The sequence below is a fragment of the Rhinolophus ferrumequinum genome, chromosome 24, assembly GCF_004115265.2.
Source record: "Rhinolophus ferrumequinum isolate MPI-CBG mRhiFer1 chromosome 24, mRhiFer1_v1.p, whole genome shotgun sequence".
NCBI classification, from domain to species: domain Eukaryota; kingdom Metazoa; phylum Chordata; class Mammalia; order Chiroptera; family Rhinolophidae; genus Rhinolophus; species Rhinolophus ferrumequinum.
In genome coordinates this window covers 13,084,750-13,102,429 of record NC_046307.1, presented here as the reverse complement: position 1 = coordinate 13,102,429, position 17,680 = coordinate 13,084,750, and the positions used below count along the sequence as shown (strand labels likewise).

The 17,680-nt window shown below is 38.1% G+C and overlaps 1 protein-coding gene across 5 annotated transcripts in view; it reads left to right on the top strand.

Annotated features, from left to right (window-relative positions):
* Window positions 1–17,680, top strand: part of KLHL3 (kelch like family member 3) — a 251,706-nt gene that overhangs the window by 17,964 nt on the left and 216,062 nt on the right. For 4 of the 5 annotated variants that reach the window (XM_033096641.1, XM_033096640.1, XM_033096639.1 and 1 more), the window contains exon 2: window positions 5,608–5,759. In XM_033096641.1, the coding sequence (XP_032952532.1) occupies window positions 5,714–5,759 (46 nt within the window). In that variant the 5' untranslated portion in view covers window positions 5,608–5,713. Of the gene's footprint in view, window positions 1–5,607; window positions 5,760–17,680 lie in introns of those variants that run through there. The other variant, XM_033096636.1, reaches the window with a different exon arrangement.

Here is a 17,680-nt window from a genome sequence, read left to right as displayed (position 1 = left end):
AGGGAAAAAGTCTTTTAATCCAAATTAGAAGGACTTAAAATGTAAATGCAAATGACAATAAAAATGAGAGTAACCACTTAAAGCACTCACTATGAATCAGGCACTATTCTGGGCACTTCACATGTGGTGTATGTGATGGATATTTGGTTCTTTCTGAGAACAGGTTTTGATTGGGGCAAGGGGAGGAGACACTAGATTCAGGTTTCTTAGTGCCTAAAAGTTTGAGATATTTCCTACCAGCCAAGTAGGGAAGACGCCCAGGATAAACTGTTAAATTTTACTCTTTAATCCTTTAAGCTTTGCCTCTTCTTTTCCCTAGGCCTTTGTAAGATATAACATTGGTTACAGTGTAGTAGTTCCATGGTATATCTAGGCTGAGGTTCTCATTGCAATGGGGTGGCAGGTGGTGATTTGGGAAAGGTAAGGAAGGTCCTCTTTGATGACTGCATTTTGCAGACCATTAAATGTAGGGGCTATACTTAGTAATCCATTATGAGTCTGTTTTTCTACTTTTTAATGTTTGGTTTGCTTTTTTGAATGTTGTTTTCTCACAAACGTGAATGGCTTATTTGAGAAAAATCATGCTAAACCTGAAAGAATCATTGAGATGTCAAATGGGTGAACCATGTTCTAACCTGCCTCCAAAGACAACTTTTTCCTAGTTCTTTCTCTAAATTATCAGTAAGAGCCTCTGGCAAGTCATTCTAATGCCTTAGAAAATGTAGGTAATTTCCTACTATCTCACCGAAACATTTCCTGTTGCATTTTAAGGGAATTCCTTTTTGTCCCATCATCAGTGGAAGGGTAGCTGTTTAACTGTCACTCATTCTTTCCCTCTTCATTTATAGCCCTTGTTTTTCAAAATGTGAAGTATATATGCTATTGTGAAAAGGGTGCTGTGAGCTTCTTCTAAAGTCAGATGTGTGTGATGAATGTGATGAAGGTAATTTCTGCTATATCAACTGAGAAGGGAAATGTCCCATTGATGATGAAAGGACTAAAGAGTGAAGAACATTTTATTTTCAGGTTATGCATAATTCACTGTGATTGCTGAAGTTCTGCATAGACATATAGTGAAAGGGAATCCCACTGTAGCACTTGTAATTTGAAATATCCATTCTAGCACTTGACTCATAGTCTTCTCAAGCAAGAAATAATAATGGGTCTTCACTGAGTTTGGAGTCGAATGGTAAAAATGATAACATTAATTTGGTTAAGTTTCACAACTTTCTAGACACATTGATCTTTTTATTTTGGAGACTTGAGTCTTAGTGCCCACTCTACATACTTACTGTGTAATCTTAGACAGGTTGCTTAAACTCTCTGAGCTTTAATAATTAACTGAAAAACAAAGATAGCATCTGTTGTACTAACCTAAATCAGAGGGTTGCTGAGAGACTCAAATGAAACAGGAAATCATAATGGACTATTATGTGGCATAATATGTCTCCTCAATTAGGTTAACTTTTTTCCTAAGGAAGGGACTGTTTATTATTTATCTTGCCTAGTGCAATGTAGCTCATGGTAGACATTCCATAAAATCTTGTTAGCTTTTATGGAACTTTTACTCAGTAATTTTCCCCATAGAAAGTTTTATTAATGAAAAAGGTGGTAATCTCCTATGAAAGATATTATAGATGCAAAGTCTTTTTAAGTCTTAAAGGCTTACTGCTAAACACAGGTACTCATGGAGAAAAGTTTTAGATAATCAGTATTGGCCATCTTCCCAAGGCAAGTCCAGTAGAGAAACTGACAAACACATAGATTGTGCTTAATAAATGTTGAATAAGTTGCAGTCTTATCTATTGTTCCACACTCTTCGTTTTTCCTTGACCCCATGAGGAAACTTTGTTTATAGGGTAGCTACTGCTAAGGCAATTAGAGATCCCAGAAGCTAAAGGGGTTCCAGGAGACCAAGTGAGAAATCACTGTTATTAGAGATAAACTGGTCCTGCTTAAAAAAAAAAATGCGGTGAAGTAATAACTACTATCTATTGATTTCTATGACTACTATGTATGTCACATACATTGTTCCAGGTCTGTTGATCTTCAGGTCCAAACTCTTGCCCTCACTGTCTTCATTGCAAGAAATACTTGGAGAATTCTCTATCCCAAGGTCAAGGAAGCATGAGGAACTAGCCCTCAACAATATGAGCCAATCACCTATGTTTTAGTCATTTGTAGAATGAGGAACTTCACGTAGATGACCTCTGATTCCGTCTAAATCTAACATGATATATTTCTCTCACTTAATAAACCCAAATGTTACTCAAGAAATCTCTTCTTAACAGAGATTCCAATATCTTTATTTTGTAATTAACAGAGGTTACATTTAGTTCTAGGTAGCTAGTCAAGAATGCTGATTTATTAAGTTACGTTAAATGTGTATAACCTAAATTTAACCTAAAGGTAACTTTAGGCTGGTAAAATATTGAGTGGACTATGTTATTAAATATTGTTAAAACAATTTTTATATGACTTTTAGATTATTTTTTAAATCAATATTTTGGTTTGAGATTTGTGTTTAGGGCATGAGGCTGGTGGTGGGTTGTGTTGTTTTAAACATAGCCTGGTTGGCAGATTTACTTACTGAATTACCTTTCCATTTATACATTTATCCTCTGAATGCAAGGATAATTCTAAGACTGATCATGAAGAAACCTTTATCACAAAATGTTTTGCATATTTATATTGAGATAGGACACTGAATTCTATTTTGGAAAATCCACTTAAAAATCTTATGCCATTTGAGCATTGTTGATTTTTTTTTTCCAGTAAGTCCCTGTAACAAACCCTTAAATATGAATCTAAGCACATTACTTACTGTTTCATCCTTGGTGAAATGCATGGAGGAGAACAAGAGAGAAATGACAGTTAATGTGATTCAGTTCAGAAAGCAGGCTCCCTGAGGCCAGGAGACTTGTCAGGTTCACTGTTCTATCTGCAGAACCAAGAACAGTTGTTGAATGAGTGAATGTTAAGTCTGTCTGCCCTTACCATTGTCGTTGTAGCCCAGAGGAATTTTCGTTGATAGGGCAGAAGTCCTCTTTTGGAATCTGGATCTCACGTTCAGTATGATTGGCTGGTTCAGGAATAGTTGGTGTGAGGTTTATTAGGGCATTGTCTGGAGTTTTGTCTTTTGTGTAGCTGTCACTGCTCCAGGGAAAGGAAGCTGTTTTTGGAGAAAATTTCCTCTTGGGGAACTTCGGAGAACTCTCTGATTTCTCCACTTCTTTTCCTTCTGAAAAACATAATTAGTCACCAGTTCAGATAGAAACAGAGACTCTTCCTCTTGGCTCAGGTTGAATTGGATGGAGCAGGGAGATAGATCATGAAGAGTAATTACCTGGGGAAACTAAGAGTCTTGCAGTGGAGACTACAGTCCCGGCCTCATTTTTTGCAACACACTTGAATTCCCCAGAGTCTTCAGGAAATGCTTCTGTGATAATCAAGGTGCAGACTTCCTCTGTAAAGGGAAGAGATTCAACATGACTAGAATATTTGGTGTCCTGAATTAGCAAACAAATAGTGTGGGAGGATGTCAGGGACAGTTAGGTACTGGGAATAAATAGAGTATTCCTGAGATTTAAAAAAAAGAAAAAATCCATCTGATTTGATTTTTTTGTCTTTGAATGGGCTTATGAAGATAAATCTTAAAAATACAACTTAAAACAGTACCGCATGATCCCTATCACCTGCCTCTCAGACACATGTTTTCTCTACTAGACTGAGTTCCTTGAAAACAGGAATCACGCTTTATTCCTTCACTTCTAGATTTCTGTAGCTTTAGTGCTTACAATGAAGGTCCCATAGAAAGATTTTCTGAACTGACCTAAAAATGATCGTTGCCATGGTAGTTAGACTTAATGTTAGTACAGTGATGGGCTCTGTGTGATGGGCACCATACCTATTTCTTAGACCATCAACAATTTGATTTAGGTCGCCTCTGTGTACAGCTCATGAGGCACAAGTACTATGCCAGGTGGAGTGCGTGGAAGAATGCATGCTCGACGAGGGCAGGGACTACGGAACCTGGCCTTAGTCTGTCCTCAGTAAATGCATGTTAAGTGAATGAATAGATAAATGCACTTAAAGATCCCAGTTGTCTTGTTTCTTGTGTTTGTTCAAGAGTTGGCATAGAGTAGCTCCAAAATGTTCATGAAGGCAAAAGTGATTCAGGAGACAAAGTCTTCTGATGCTAATTTTGATTTGATCGTTTATTATCAAAGCATTGAAAAATTGTGCTTACCAGGAATGGATGATAAACAAGCTTCTGAAAGATAAAACAAGAGAACAGAGAATTAAATCATGACAATCAGTTTAGTTGGGAGAAGGGGCCATGTGTATATGAGAAATAACTTGAAGCAAATACAAGATTGACTGTAATCGGGAGTCACAGACCATCAATTCTGTAGAAACTCACAAAAGGTGCATAAAGGAACAAACACTGGGCAGGGTGCTAGAAGAACTGTATTTTAGTCCTGTTCTGCCACTACATTGCTCTGTGACTTTGAAAATTACTTTCCTTCTCTGGGCCTTTGTTCTTCCTTCATCTCTGAGATAATGTCTCTTCTCTGAATGTGAACCATTACTGAAACACTAATCCTGAGGCAGCCTCTTTATCCCAAAAGATTCCTTTTCTTTTAATCTCTCTAATTAAAATAAAGTTGAATATTGCATTATAAAAATATTGTAGTAGTACTGTAGAAAAATTCACTAAAGGTGAATAATAGTTGTTTCTGGGTAGTGAGAATATGGGTAATTTTAAATTTCTTTTTTATGTTGTGATATATTTTTGAGATTTATAATTTGTATTACTGAGTTGCAGAAAATGCAGTAAATGTTATGTTAAAAAGAAATATATTGCATAATGGAGATGTTTCTTCTTTAATGTGATGTGGAAATGTTCAGTTGTTTTGAATTCATATTTAAATGAATATATTTTCTTTACTTGGTGCCATACCTATCTTGGGCTTGAACTCTGCCTGCAGCATATACTAGCTTTGTGACCTTGGGCAAGACATTTAAAGTTTCTGATTTTAGTTTTATTACTTGTAAAATGAAGATAATAACACATACCTCAAAATATTGATGTGAGGATTAAATGAGAAATGGTTTATAAAGTGTAAACTCAGTGTTTAGCATAAGAGATACTATATTTTTTTACCCTTCCCTAAATTAGTTACTCGGTAGGACACACACAATAAAGTATTTAGAATGTTATGCATCAGTTTTCATTTGTTTTACTCTTTAAAAAATATATTCTCACATTTTTTTCTTGTTTCTATGCCAAGAACTCATTAGGATAGTTAAGATTAGTTTACGAAACTAGCCAGTCTTCACAGATATCAAAATTATTGTTTCATGGAAACAAACCAGCTGTCTTTTTTGGTTTTTTGTTGAGGAATCATTTGGATTTGAAATAACAATTAACAATACGAATATCTGAGTCTGTAACAAATCATCTGTTAAACTTTAAAACATGAATTACTAATAAATTTCAAAGTTAATTAGACTAAAAAGCAAATTAAGAAGTGTATCACGATACTTTTCCTCAGAATCCGGAACTCCTCTGAGTCGGCTATCTGTTCTTTTTCTCTGTACCAGTGAACTTGAACTGCGGCTGTGGCTTGGACTCGGCATTCAAACACGACAAATTGACCTCTGCTTGTAGAGATGTCTTGAAGATGCTGAAGAACAAACAATTCACAGAATGGGAGAAACTGTTTCATGTACAATAATTTGGAACACCAATTGCAGTAAGTGTGCAAGATTTTTAATCATAATTATTGACTCACTATCTTAATCAAAACGAGGAGTTGCTGGGCATTTTTTTGTGCTTTATAGTGTGCTCTACAGTCAGGTATAAGTTATTTTTATCTTAATTTCGTAGAGTTGTGTTTATGAGAAAGCTATTCACTCCTCCAAGAGCCATTTTTCAAAATAGAAAACAGATTAGTTGAAAAGTCTTCACTTTATTGTGTTATTTTGTTGAGTACCTATGTAGTCACAGATTTAATCTTTATTTTTGGTCAAGTAGCATGTGCAGTCTTGTAATTTGTTAAGGATTCTGAATCATGACTTAAGAGGACTTTAGCCAAAATCTCAACTCTGTCACTACCTGGTTGAAGCTGATTATAGGACTTTTAACCCCTGTGGAACTCAGGCTTTGTATCTGTGAAATAGGGCTACCAAAATGCTCAGCCTACCTTGAGGTTTTGAGGCTCATTTCAGATCTGAAAACTTTCTTTAAAGAATGAGGAGTTACATTGACACACAGAAAGTGTTTATTAACAATAGCTAATTTAGTCTCACAATGCGTACGTGAATGCTTGGCATTTGTGGTAAATTTTCTCCTTAAATCCTCATTTCCCCCCTCTCCTATTCCCAGGGCCCTCTAGAATCTAGAATTACATTTCAGGTTACAAGTTGGCCCTGAGACCAGAGAGGGAATATCGGAGATCCTTCTATCAGGTGAGACCTGGTTGAGACATAATGACCACCAGCCTAGGACTGCATATCACAGGAAGGAAGTCAGTAGGAGGGGAGACTCGTGGAGGCAATGGTACATGTACCTGACAGTGTCTGTTGAAAGCAAGCTTCCAGCACTGATAGAAGTACTCCTTACTTTTAATGACATTGCTTCCTATGTCTCCCATTCTGTATCGGGTACAGGTTAAGTCCCTGCCCTGCTTCTCATATCTTGGGTCAGCAATGGGCAGTGATTCCAGTTCTGTCAGGTTGGGAAATTGGTGGTGGTGTTGGGGAGGGGTGGTTCGGGGGGTGGGGGGGACGAGCGAGCGGCGGTCAGAGAGCCCAGAGGATTTCACCCTTAGCTTGGTTAAAGCCGATCGAATCCTGCTGTTTGCCGGTGGGTGATAGAACAGCCTTCTCATTCCTGGTCTCTGAGTGTGACCAAAGCAGGAAATAGATATTGCTTTGCTCATTGCTTTCTTCAGAAGGGCATCTTGTAGCTCTTTGGGAGGATCTGATAAAACTTGAGGTCAGGCAAGAGCATAATCTGCTTGGAGAGGACAGTCTGAGCACTGCACTGCAGAACTGGAGAACTGACACAGAGCGACAGGCTAAAGAGCATAGGATAAATCAGTCAGTCTGTGACAGGGGTTGCTCTGTGACAAAAACTCAGTTTTCTCCTTTACAAAATTATAAGCTCTTGAGGTCCTTTGTAGTTTCCCCTTTCTTCCTCTTTATCCTTTCGATATGCCTGTAATGGATCTGTCAAATGCAAACTCCATCATGCAGTATGGATAGGTTACCTTGGTAAACACAGGGGCTGCAACACAAGTGGGTCCTGACAGGCTGCTGCAGGGGCTCTGCATCTGGTTTAGGAAATAGAAGAGCTACTATAATCTGTATTGTCAAGGCCCTGAAACTCGGTGCACCGTGGCCATGAACTAACTGGATCAGTTTCAGCTGCTAGCAACCACACCCTGTTTCCATTTTGAAAAGGAAGATGCTTCTAATTTAACTGTCAGTTTGGATGTCTGCTCCAATGCCACCTTTTTTACTCTCCCCTCTAGCATTCCATCAGCTGAGATGGTGAAATAGAACACTGGGCAATTACAGTTGAGAAATGGGATTGTATATTAAAAGTTTCTAAATTTTACTGACTAGATTCCCCACCCCCCCATACAGTTGCTCTTGTATCTTTTTGGTTTTTGAATAAGCATATCCCCCTCCCCCCCTTTTTAAATAGGGAACTAATTCCTTGGATAGTTGGAATAGTCTGTTATGGGACTGAGCTCCTAGAAACAACTGTCCCCTTTGGACTGGCACACAGACAAATGGCAAACCCACAGAACTACCATGGAGTTATTTCTGAGATCCATGGCTTTTTTTGTTATTCTTCCTGAGGTCATGCAGCTGGAGGCTCTCTTCATGTGTACTACTTTTCAAGAAAGTTGCATTAATCAATGCAACTTCTCCTCTGGGCCTGTGCCTCCACTACTGGGACCCCTCAGCAGGCTTTTAAAGCCAAACCTACCCTCTGGGGGTCAATACACAATGGTTGAACTAAGGTAGAATAACTTGATCTGATGTTGGAGGTTTCATTAACGGGGGAATTGATGGTTAGCGAAACTCTGGTGGTTTTCTTCTTTATCCTGTGGGGGAAACAAAACCAAACACAGTCCAGTGAAAGAAAGATTAGAGGCAGCTTTGATTGAAATGCCTAACTGTGTACATTTGAATGGATTACCATTTTTCACCTATAATCCTATTTTTCTTGTGATTTGCAAAATTTCAGCTTTCTTTCTTTTTGACCAATTACTAGTAGATTATGTCTCCTAATAGTCTCACTTTAAACTTCCTTTGTCTTTCATAATCAGCGGGCTTTTACTAAACACTTAAGTTGTGCACAAGAAATCACGTATAAAAATAATCACTTTAAAGTTTGGGAATATTTTTGGTGCATTTTTTAAAAGTGGAATTTCCCTATATTCATATACAACAAATGCACATTGACATGCACATTTTGTACTTACTCTGACATTTTTGTAGCATATTCCAAATCCTGAAGAAAATGTTTTCTTCCCTGGGTATCTAGAAAGGGAAAAAAGACATTTTGTCTACATTTCACTGGAATTTAGTAAAATTTAGTTCAAGTATTCAAACCAGGACCAGCAAACTAGTTAGTTATAGACAGCAGGTCAACCCAGAACATATGAATTCTTGACTAAGATGGAACTACTTTAATATTCTCAGTTTAAAAACTCCAGATGTTTACCTTTACAGAGCAATAGCACTTGCGCCCAGGAGGGGCACTTAGTCATTTCCCAAAAACATCATTTCAGAGGGCATCATTAGAGGGCATATATTCAGATGGCAAGACCCCAGGAGCAATATAAGGGAGTTTGCAGTTAGCTGACACAGTGGCAATATATGAAAAGCTTAGTAGTGCAAAGATGTGTAATAATAATATAGATACCATCTGAAGTAATGCCATAAGACATCAGAAACTTTAATGTCATAAGATATTAAGTAATGCCAGTGATGTGACAAGACAGCACATCGTCACCCACAGGCTGTTAGGAGCAAGTGCTAGGACTTCAGAGGAGACAGAAGCTTGAGTGGCCCAGGAAAGCTTCCTGCTCAGCGTGGACATACAACTGAACTTTGACAAATGTTAAAATTCAAAAGCGTGAGGTGTGGGTGTATGCATGTGAGTTGGAGAGGGGAATTAGAGATGGGATGAATAGTGGTGGGATATGGATAGAAAAAGGAACTAGCATTTACGGAACACTAAACTGTGTGCCAGGGATGTGCTTATCCCTTTATTTCACATGTGGGGAAAGCATTCCATAACCATTCAGTGGTGTGCAATGCTCGGGTTAGATTGCCTGGATTTATACCATTTATTAGGTATGTTAGGTATCCCTCTAAGCCTCGGTTTCTTGATTTGCAAAATAGGTACAATAATAGTGTTTATTTCCAGAGTTGTTTTGAGGATTAAATGAGCTAGCCCACGAAAGCACTTAAAACTCACACTGTGCCACATATCAAGCACTCAATAACTATTAGCTACTATTATTATTGTGATAGTGGTTGTTGTATGTAGATCCAGGTGAAGTTCCACCATTTCTCAGAGGTTTCTAATCTAGCTGTCCTTGATTTTCTTCCCTTGTGAATTTATAACCTCTCTAACACACTTTTGTTTTTAGCTGCCGTGTTTCCCCAAAAATAAGACCTAGCTGGACAATCAGCTCTAATGCGTCTTTTGGAGCAAAAATTAATATAAGACCTGGTCTTATTTTATAATATAAGACCAGGTATATAATATAATATAATATGTAATATAATGCCGGGTCTTATATTAATGTTTGCTCCAAAAGATTCATTAGAGCTGATTGTCCGGCTAGTCTCATTTTTGGGGAAACAGGGTGTTTACCATTGTGTACTTTCATTTGGAAGCTCCTTAAGATCAGGGATCTTTCCATCTGTCTCCTCTCCACAAAGTATGTAGCCCAGTGTCAAACACATAGTAGGTGTGGAGTTGATTAATTTTATAGATTGTTGCATAGGGAGAGGCTATTAATAGTTGTGCTAGAGGTTATGTGTTGCTTTGCGCTGTTTTCCTCAACTCCATCCCGCAAATAAAAGTAATTGATAAAAGAAAGATTCCTCCTCTTCTGACCTCGCCAGTAAGTCCTAACACTGTCCCGGCCATCTTGGGTGAAGTTAACCAATTACAGAACTGCAGACCAAGAGAAGATATGGGAAATCTTCTTGTCTAACATCTTCAGACAATAAAACAATAAGGGTCAGAGAGATTATATTATTTGTTCAAGGTCATGCAATCTGTTGGTAAGAGTCAGGATTATAATCCAAATCTCCTGACTTCTAGTGCAATCCATAAAGGCCTCTAGCAAATGGATTAGAGTGCTATCTGGTATCTGTAATACCAGATAAATTTAAAATTTAATAATTAAAAAAATGAGTCTGAGTAGTCGAGACTGGTGGGTTTTTTTTTTTTTTTTTTGTTTTTTTTAACCAGGATACTTTGTGTATATGGTTCTGAATTCATTGGGTGATGGAACAGTCCTTTTACTTTGCATGTGAGTGCCATGAGGGCAGAGACATAGTCTGTTTTGTTCACTCTGGTATCATAATGCCTAGAAGAGTACCAGGCACATACAAGATGTTCAGTGAGTAATTGTTGCACGAATGGATTTGCTTTGTTGGCAATAGTGGCTGAGACTTCAGTGGAGAATGTCTGTGGCTTCTAGAGAGTCTAACCTTTCAATATCAGACCCTGGAGAGAAACCCTATACACAGCAGGGAAACTGGCTGTGGCAGGAAGGTAAAAATGAAATGCTTCCCGTGGGGGAAGAGAAAGTTTAAGTGAGAGAGTGTGTATGAAACTTTTGGAACTTCTTGGAAGAAACATGCCTTACGAATAAATACAAGGCCAGTTGGTTCAAGAGGCTGGAATTTCCTCTAAGCCCCTTTGCATATCTCAAATAGAAGCCAGAAAACATCAGCAGAATAGTTTTGGTGGTGGATAAGATTCAGGTTTTTGCCCACCTTGAAATTGTTCCATGTCCCCAGGCTAATGAGAACAAAAAAGAGAAGATCCAAGCCTTATAAAGGGAAGGTAATACTAGGACCCCCTAATATTCCAGATGTTTTCAAGTTCTAAGCATGAACAATGAAACCTCATGGGCCAGGCTCTAGACAGCTCATCTTATCATTTACTCCATTACCTGAGGAGGCTAAGCAGGACTTCCCATCTCCTAGTCCTGGTCTTCAACCAATGAAACGAGACAGTGATAATCGAACCAAGAAATGTGCTGCCTCTTACTTTGGGATTTGCCACTGGTCAGCATGAGTTAAACAGTCTTTGTCTGAAGATTGTACAGAAATGGATAGAAATATAGAAAGGCCAGCCATGTAGTATGGGAGAGAAAGCACTAGTTCAGGATGGAGGAAATACAGATTTGATTCTAGATCCGTCATTAATTAGTTATATGACCTTGGGCAACACCGGGATCTTAGTGATCTCATATCTAATGACGAGTGAGACAGTCCCTAAGGTGTCTTTTAGGTCTGTTTGCTTTTTTTAAATATTTTTTAAACCTCAGGGTTTAATCATGCTTTAAATCTCTGTTTTTCATAATTAGTAGAATAGATGAAATTTCATGAGAGATTAAGAGAAAGATGAACGTTGGAGCTAAAAGCAAACGCAGTCAGCACTTAGGACTGGCTTAGACTGCACTCTGGATTGCAGAGGTTTGAAAGATGAGCCGAGCTTTAGAATTACTTAAACAGTTTAAAATGTTATTTATTTATGAAAAGAAATCTTGCAGAAATCATTGGGTAAGTGATAAAACCAAACATGCCAACCATTCCCCCTTTCATAAAAGGAATACTTTGTAAAAGAAAGCTCCCTCTTAAGTATTGAGTTCTCTTGCTAAAGCCACTGTAGTCTTTTTTTTTTTTTTAACTTTTAACCCACGCAAAATTTATTCTCTGGAAAATTAAACTGCCATTAAAACCTCCTTGGATTAATAATTTTAACAGTTTTTACATTGTTTACACAGAGGTCAGTAATTTCTTTTTGTAATACAATTATACAAAAGGAAAAAGGCACTGAAGACAACCGGTATATATAGATAATAGAAAAGTAGATATGAGAATAAAATGCAACATACAGCACATTTTCAGTTATGTGAAATGATTAGATATATGATCATTCTGTAAAATGAGTTGTTTCACACACATATCTGTTTATATTTTTGACCAAAAATGCATACTGATATGTGACAATAATACAACACTGTTGCTAACCATACAGACACTCGTATATTTTAATAAGATCCATTAATGGTGTAAAGTCACTGGAAAATATGTTGGAGACAATTTAAGACCAAGAGAAATGTTAATCAGCCAAGCATTTCTTCAGGTTCTTTAATAGAGTTTTGCTTACAGAGCATGTAAACGTCATCACACTGTTATATCCATTATTAGAAAAATAAGTTAGAAAGCGCTGTAAATATTATGCTATTAAGGAAGCTTCTTGTCTCAAAAAAAAGAGAAAGAAATGAAGGAAGGAAAAAAGGAAAAGAAGGGGAAGGGAGGGAAGAGGAAGGATAGAGGGAGGGAGGGAGGAAAGTAAGATTTTATTCAAACTTATATCGAGTAAAAGATTCCACTAATTGTATTTTCCGTAGAATTACATTATTTTGAGAAATAAAACACAATGGAAGAGCACTGAGCAGTAATGAACATCATGGTTTTAGAAAAAGGATAGATCCCACATTATCAAGACCCTTAAAACTCATATAATAACTGTTCTTCATCAAGACTAATTGAACTGAAAAGTAATATTGATACTTTCTTATTTCAAAATTCTAGTAAATATCCAAAGTTTGGTTATGACAGCTTTAAAGAGTCTTCAAAGTTGTTGCCCCACTACATTATTTTCACTATAAAAACAAGTCATCTCAATAAATTTATGCAGAAACATTATAAATTAATGGAACTACTGGAAACTATTGGAAATTTTCTCTTAGTAAATTTATAGTAATGTTTATAATTTCAAAATGCTGTTTGTAGTATTACCATTACTTTCTAGCTGTGGGAAACCATTGTAGTCTTACATTTGATTTTTATGTATTTTTCTCTGGGAATAGAAAAGAAGGTTTTCAAAAGTAAAAAACCCTTTTGCTGGACTGCTATGAAATACTACCAAACGCCAGAGTATTAGGATGAAAATGTGGGTTCAGAATTTACGTAGGCTGTACATGTGACCTGTCCTGAAGTTCCTTCTTGATTTTAGGTAGCACTGGGGATGTCCTTGAGAGAAAAAATAGCTGGGGATTTTTCTCTGGTGATGAGTTACACTAGCAGGCTTCATCTCTCACGTAAATGGTAACCTTTGCTGAGTGTAACCCGAGCTCTTTGTAAAGAGAACAGAATTAGACTCCACCAAATGAAGAGTCCAAGACCTTGGCAATCTTACCATGGAAAGATGACAAGATACATAGAGCTCATACAAATGAACAATGATGAAGCCTTTAGGACATTGCCTGAATCGCTAGGATGTTTGCCGAGTGATGCTAGCTAGCTACATGGGTATAGCGTAAGAGCAGTGGTCTGAAAAATAGAACATTAGATCTATTTAAAAGTGAACAACTGAAGAATCCGATAATAGCTGCATTAAGCAAAAATTGGGGAAAGAGAAGTGAGGTAAGGCAGGTTAGCAACATATGTTTCAAATGTTTTAAAATGTCACATTAGTGAGAATACTTAGTGAAAATTCACACAATAAGCTAAACTTGATGCGCTACATTTAAATGTTACTTATTTGATTTGATGTAGAAGTTTATCGTGCTGTTCCAATTCATTTTCTTTTGTTTATTTTATGATTTTGTCTATTTTAGATTTGTTTATCTACTATTTGATAACAGATGCCATATTAAGTAACCTTTATTCACAAAAAGATAATTAATTTGAAGTGTCCACAAAGCAACAGGTGTTGTGAAAGATACTTATTTTATTATTTTGTATTATACCTAACAAGAGCAAGAGGAAGAAGAAAAACTAGTTCAGGAAAGAGGTACATGAGTTAAGTTCGAAAAGGAGTTGTGAGTTGTGTGTTTTTGAACAAGTCCAGAGCTTCAGCTTTCTATGGCCCACTGGTGTCAGTTGCTGTAAAAATGAATGAATTTCACTTGTGAGCATTTTCAAGCTGTTTGAAGAAAAGATGATATTTGACATCCACTGAGTATTTTGGTGATGGTTTTGAAAAGTAAGTGAGGAAGTTTTGGTGTATGGGAAATTATAAACACTCACTTCACCATTTCTTCCTGTGTTTATCGAGACCATTTTCTAGCAACAGTGGGCTTTTATTTTTCCCGATCTCTTCATTTTTTTTTTTTTCTTAACCATACTGTCTTCATGTTTGGCTCTGTCTGTCTTTTGTTCTTCTCTCTCTTGCTTTTCAGAAAAAGATATCACCTCTTTTTATTTTCAACACAGTAATGTGAAGGGCGAGCTATTGTTTTCTAGATAAGTAGAAATTTTACTGATCATACTTAATGTTTGCCTCTTCCCCAGTGTTTTGTCAACTTTCTTGATTTTACACAGTGCCAAGGAGGAGATCTTTGCCAAGGAGATTATTAATCGTGTGCCTCCAGGGTAGAGTACAGTACTCACTGTCCTGGTTCCTCCAATGGCTAAATGGTGTTTTGATATAAAACCACTTACTCCATTTTAAAACATAACGACTGCACTCTAACTAGCATACAGATTTCTATTTGGATATTTAAGGGGCTCAACCCTTACTGTACTTGTTTTCCTGTTGTCAAGGTCCACATGTCCATGGCCTTTCTCAGACTGCTTCTCCATCAAAGGAAACGATGCCTGCTCATAAATTAGGAATGTCACTACTTCCTCCCCCTGATGCTGAGGTCCTAGTAGCATGGAAACAACTGGGACATATCTTGAAACTCTTGCTCACTGAGGGGCTCCTTTGGAGCATATAATCTCTCCTCTGACTTGATGTTTTAGGTCAGGAATTTGAGAGGCATTAGCTGGGCGCTTCATCTCTGATCCACGTGTTGTCAACTGGGGCACCTGGGCCTAAAGAATGCATTTTTCCAAGGTGGTTTCTTCACTCACATGTCTGGCACCTTGGGGCTACTTTGTGCCTGCCCGTCTGTCTGTCTGTCTCTCCATATGGTGTCTAATCCTCTAAGGCCTCTCCGCGTGGCGTGGGCTGTTCCAACCGTGGCGACCTCAGAGTAGTTGGCTTTCTCACATGGAAGCTTAGGGTTCTAAGAGCTAATGTTTCAAGAATCATCTCTCTTTTAAAGAAAAACTTCCCCCACTTTGTTTTTTAGTGATTTCTTGGGTCCTCAATTATGGCAGCATAGGAACTAATTTTAAAAGACTTAATTTGTAGAATTCTTCTAAATAAAAAATGCAGCCCTTAGGGCTCAAATACTACGATAAACATGATTGGTTTGAATTATGCGGCAAGCTACTTTTTACTTGTTATTGTTAGAGAACTTTTGAATGTAGCTAAAGATGGGGTTTAGGGTTTTTTTTTTTTTTCTTATTTGAGGATAAAATTTTGAAATTGAACCAGTCCTGGGGCAAAGGAGCCGTGGTGGCAGAGGCCCAGACTCCAGGAGAATAATCTACAGTACTTCCTGGTCTCATTCTGCAGCACCTGCTGTGACTGCTGATGACAGATGTCAGGAGAAAACTTGCCTGGAGTCAGGAGCCTTACTGTCTTGGAAGCAGTCAAGTATCATCCCGCTTTTGGTGGAACTGCCCAATCGACAGTTTGTATTTTGCAAGCTCTCCCCCCTCTTTTGTCTGCTCCCTCCTCAGAACCTGTCCCTCACACTTAGTGTTTCCTTCCTTTAGATTTAGCCCTCCAGAGCTACCCCTTACTCAGGCCCACGTCAAAGCTGATTTGTTTTCTATTAATGCTCTGATAGACTGGGTCAGGCAAAGACACACATTTATCCATCAGTACATTCCACTTCTCCGTTTGTCTTTAACCAGGAAGAGCCATTACTTTAACCCAAATGGCACTTTCTGTGGTGGCACTTTGAAGCGGATAAGCCAATGACCATCGTCTTGGAGGTGGGCGGTATTAGTTTCCTTCTAAAGTCTTTCACATCCTGCTAAATTCAACAGAGACTGACATTTAACCCTAAAACAATGATTTCTTTTGATATGTAACCTAAAATAGAAAGAGAAAGTTTGTCCTTTCTGATGCCACTGGTGTGAGCACATAAGTTTTCATGATACAAGATCATGCCCGGTTTCTAAAAAGAGGCTGTTCCGTGTCGGCTTGCGCTGCGCACACACGCAGTTATTGCATGAGGCTTACCGTGTGGGCAAGGACAGCTAGCACCACATACTGTCGTTAGCTGGGAGTCGGGTTACCCACCACACAGGCAGCGGCATGTGCGAGAGCTGTGTGTAACTAGAAGAGTCCTAGACAGGAGAGTCTGTAGCATGAAGCAGGCTTTGCAAATTAAAAATAAAGTAAAATACCAGGCACAAGTCTCTCTGAACTTGAATTTTAGCAATTGTAAAATGAGGTTAAGGCACTGTACTAACCACTTCATATGCGTTTTCTCATTCATTCTTCACAAAAATCTAAGATGTAGAGTTATTATTTTTCTCCTTTTACAAATAAAGAAACAAACTTAGAGAGGTTACACAAATTGCCCAAAGTCACATAACTAGTAAGCAGTGGAGAGAGGAATAAATCCACACAGTCCATCTCTAGAGCGGAGAGCTCTTAATCTCTGTTATAAGAAATATACTTCTTTGACCTTCTTGGGAATTAGGAGGAAAGGGGACGTAGGTCCTAAGGAAAAGCCTGAAATTCTACTTTATAACTAGCCTTTGGGTTTGGAGGGGCCTTATAATGATAAGAACAGAAATGTCCACCAAGACTATTCTCATGTACAGGACACTGGGTCAGAAACTTAATTCTGACAGTGGTCTCTGCTTATTGCTTAGATGTACAAGAAAGTATATGTGGTGTTGAGATAAGAAAGTATATGTGGTGTTGAGTATGTGAAAATCTTTTGCAAAATGTGACAGAGATGTGTGGTAACTGTAATGATTCCATTTTGAGATGTGAAATAGCTTTAGGTCAAAGCCTTAAAGATCCACACCATAGGTCTTGGCGGAGGTAGAACTGAAAGTGTGTTCAGTAAATAAAATATTTAAGAGACTAGGTCCTGCCCCCTCACTGCAGAATGTGGTGTAACGATACAATACGCCACTTCAGTTCTTTCAAGAAAGTTACTAAATTACACAAGGGGAGGGGAAGAGGGTGATTATGATAGGTTAGTAGGACATACTTCTTTCTTAACTTGCTTCTTTTAGCACAGTTTTTGTTTAGCTCACTGTCACCTTGGCAGTGTTGGACTGTGTCAGAGACTGAGAAGCTGAGTACACAGCAGGGAGAGAAGTGTGGCAGTGACAAGCTTGTGAAGGCAAGGGGCAGTTTGAAGTGCCAGGGGGTTGGCTGGTGGTGTCAGGATAGTGGACATGTGCAGAGCAGGAGCTTTTCAGGGAGGTTATAGAGAAGCTGGGCTTTAGAGAGAGCTGCGAGAGGAAGTCAGGCTTTGCAGCTTCGCGCTTAATCCCTGGTTCGTACAGTCACATCTGGGACAGTGCAGAAGTG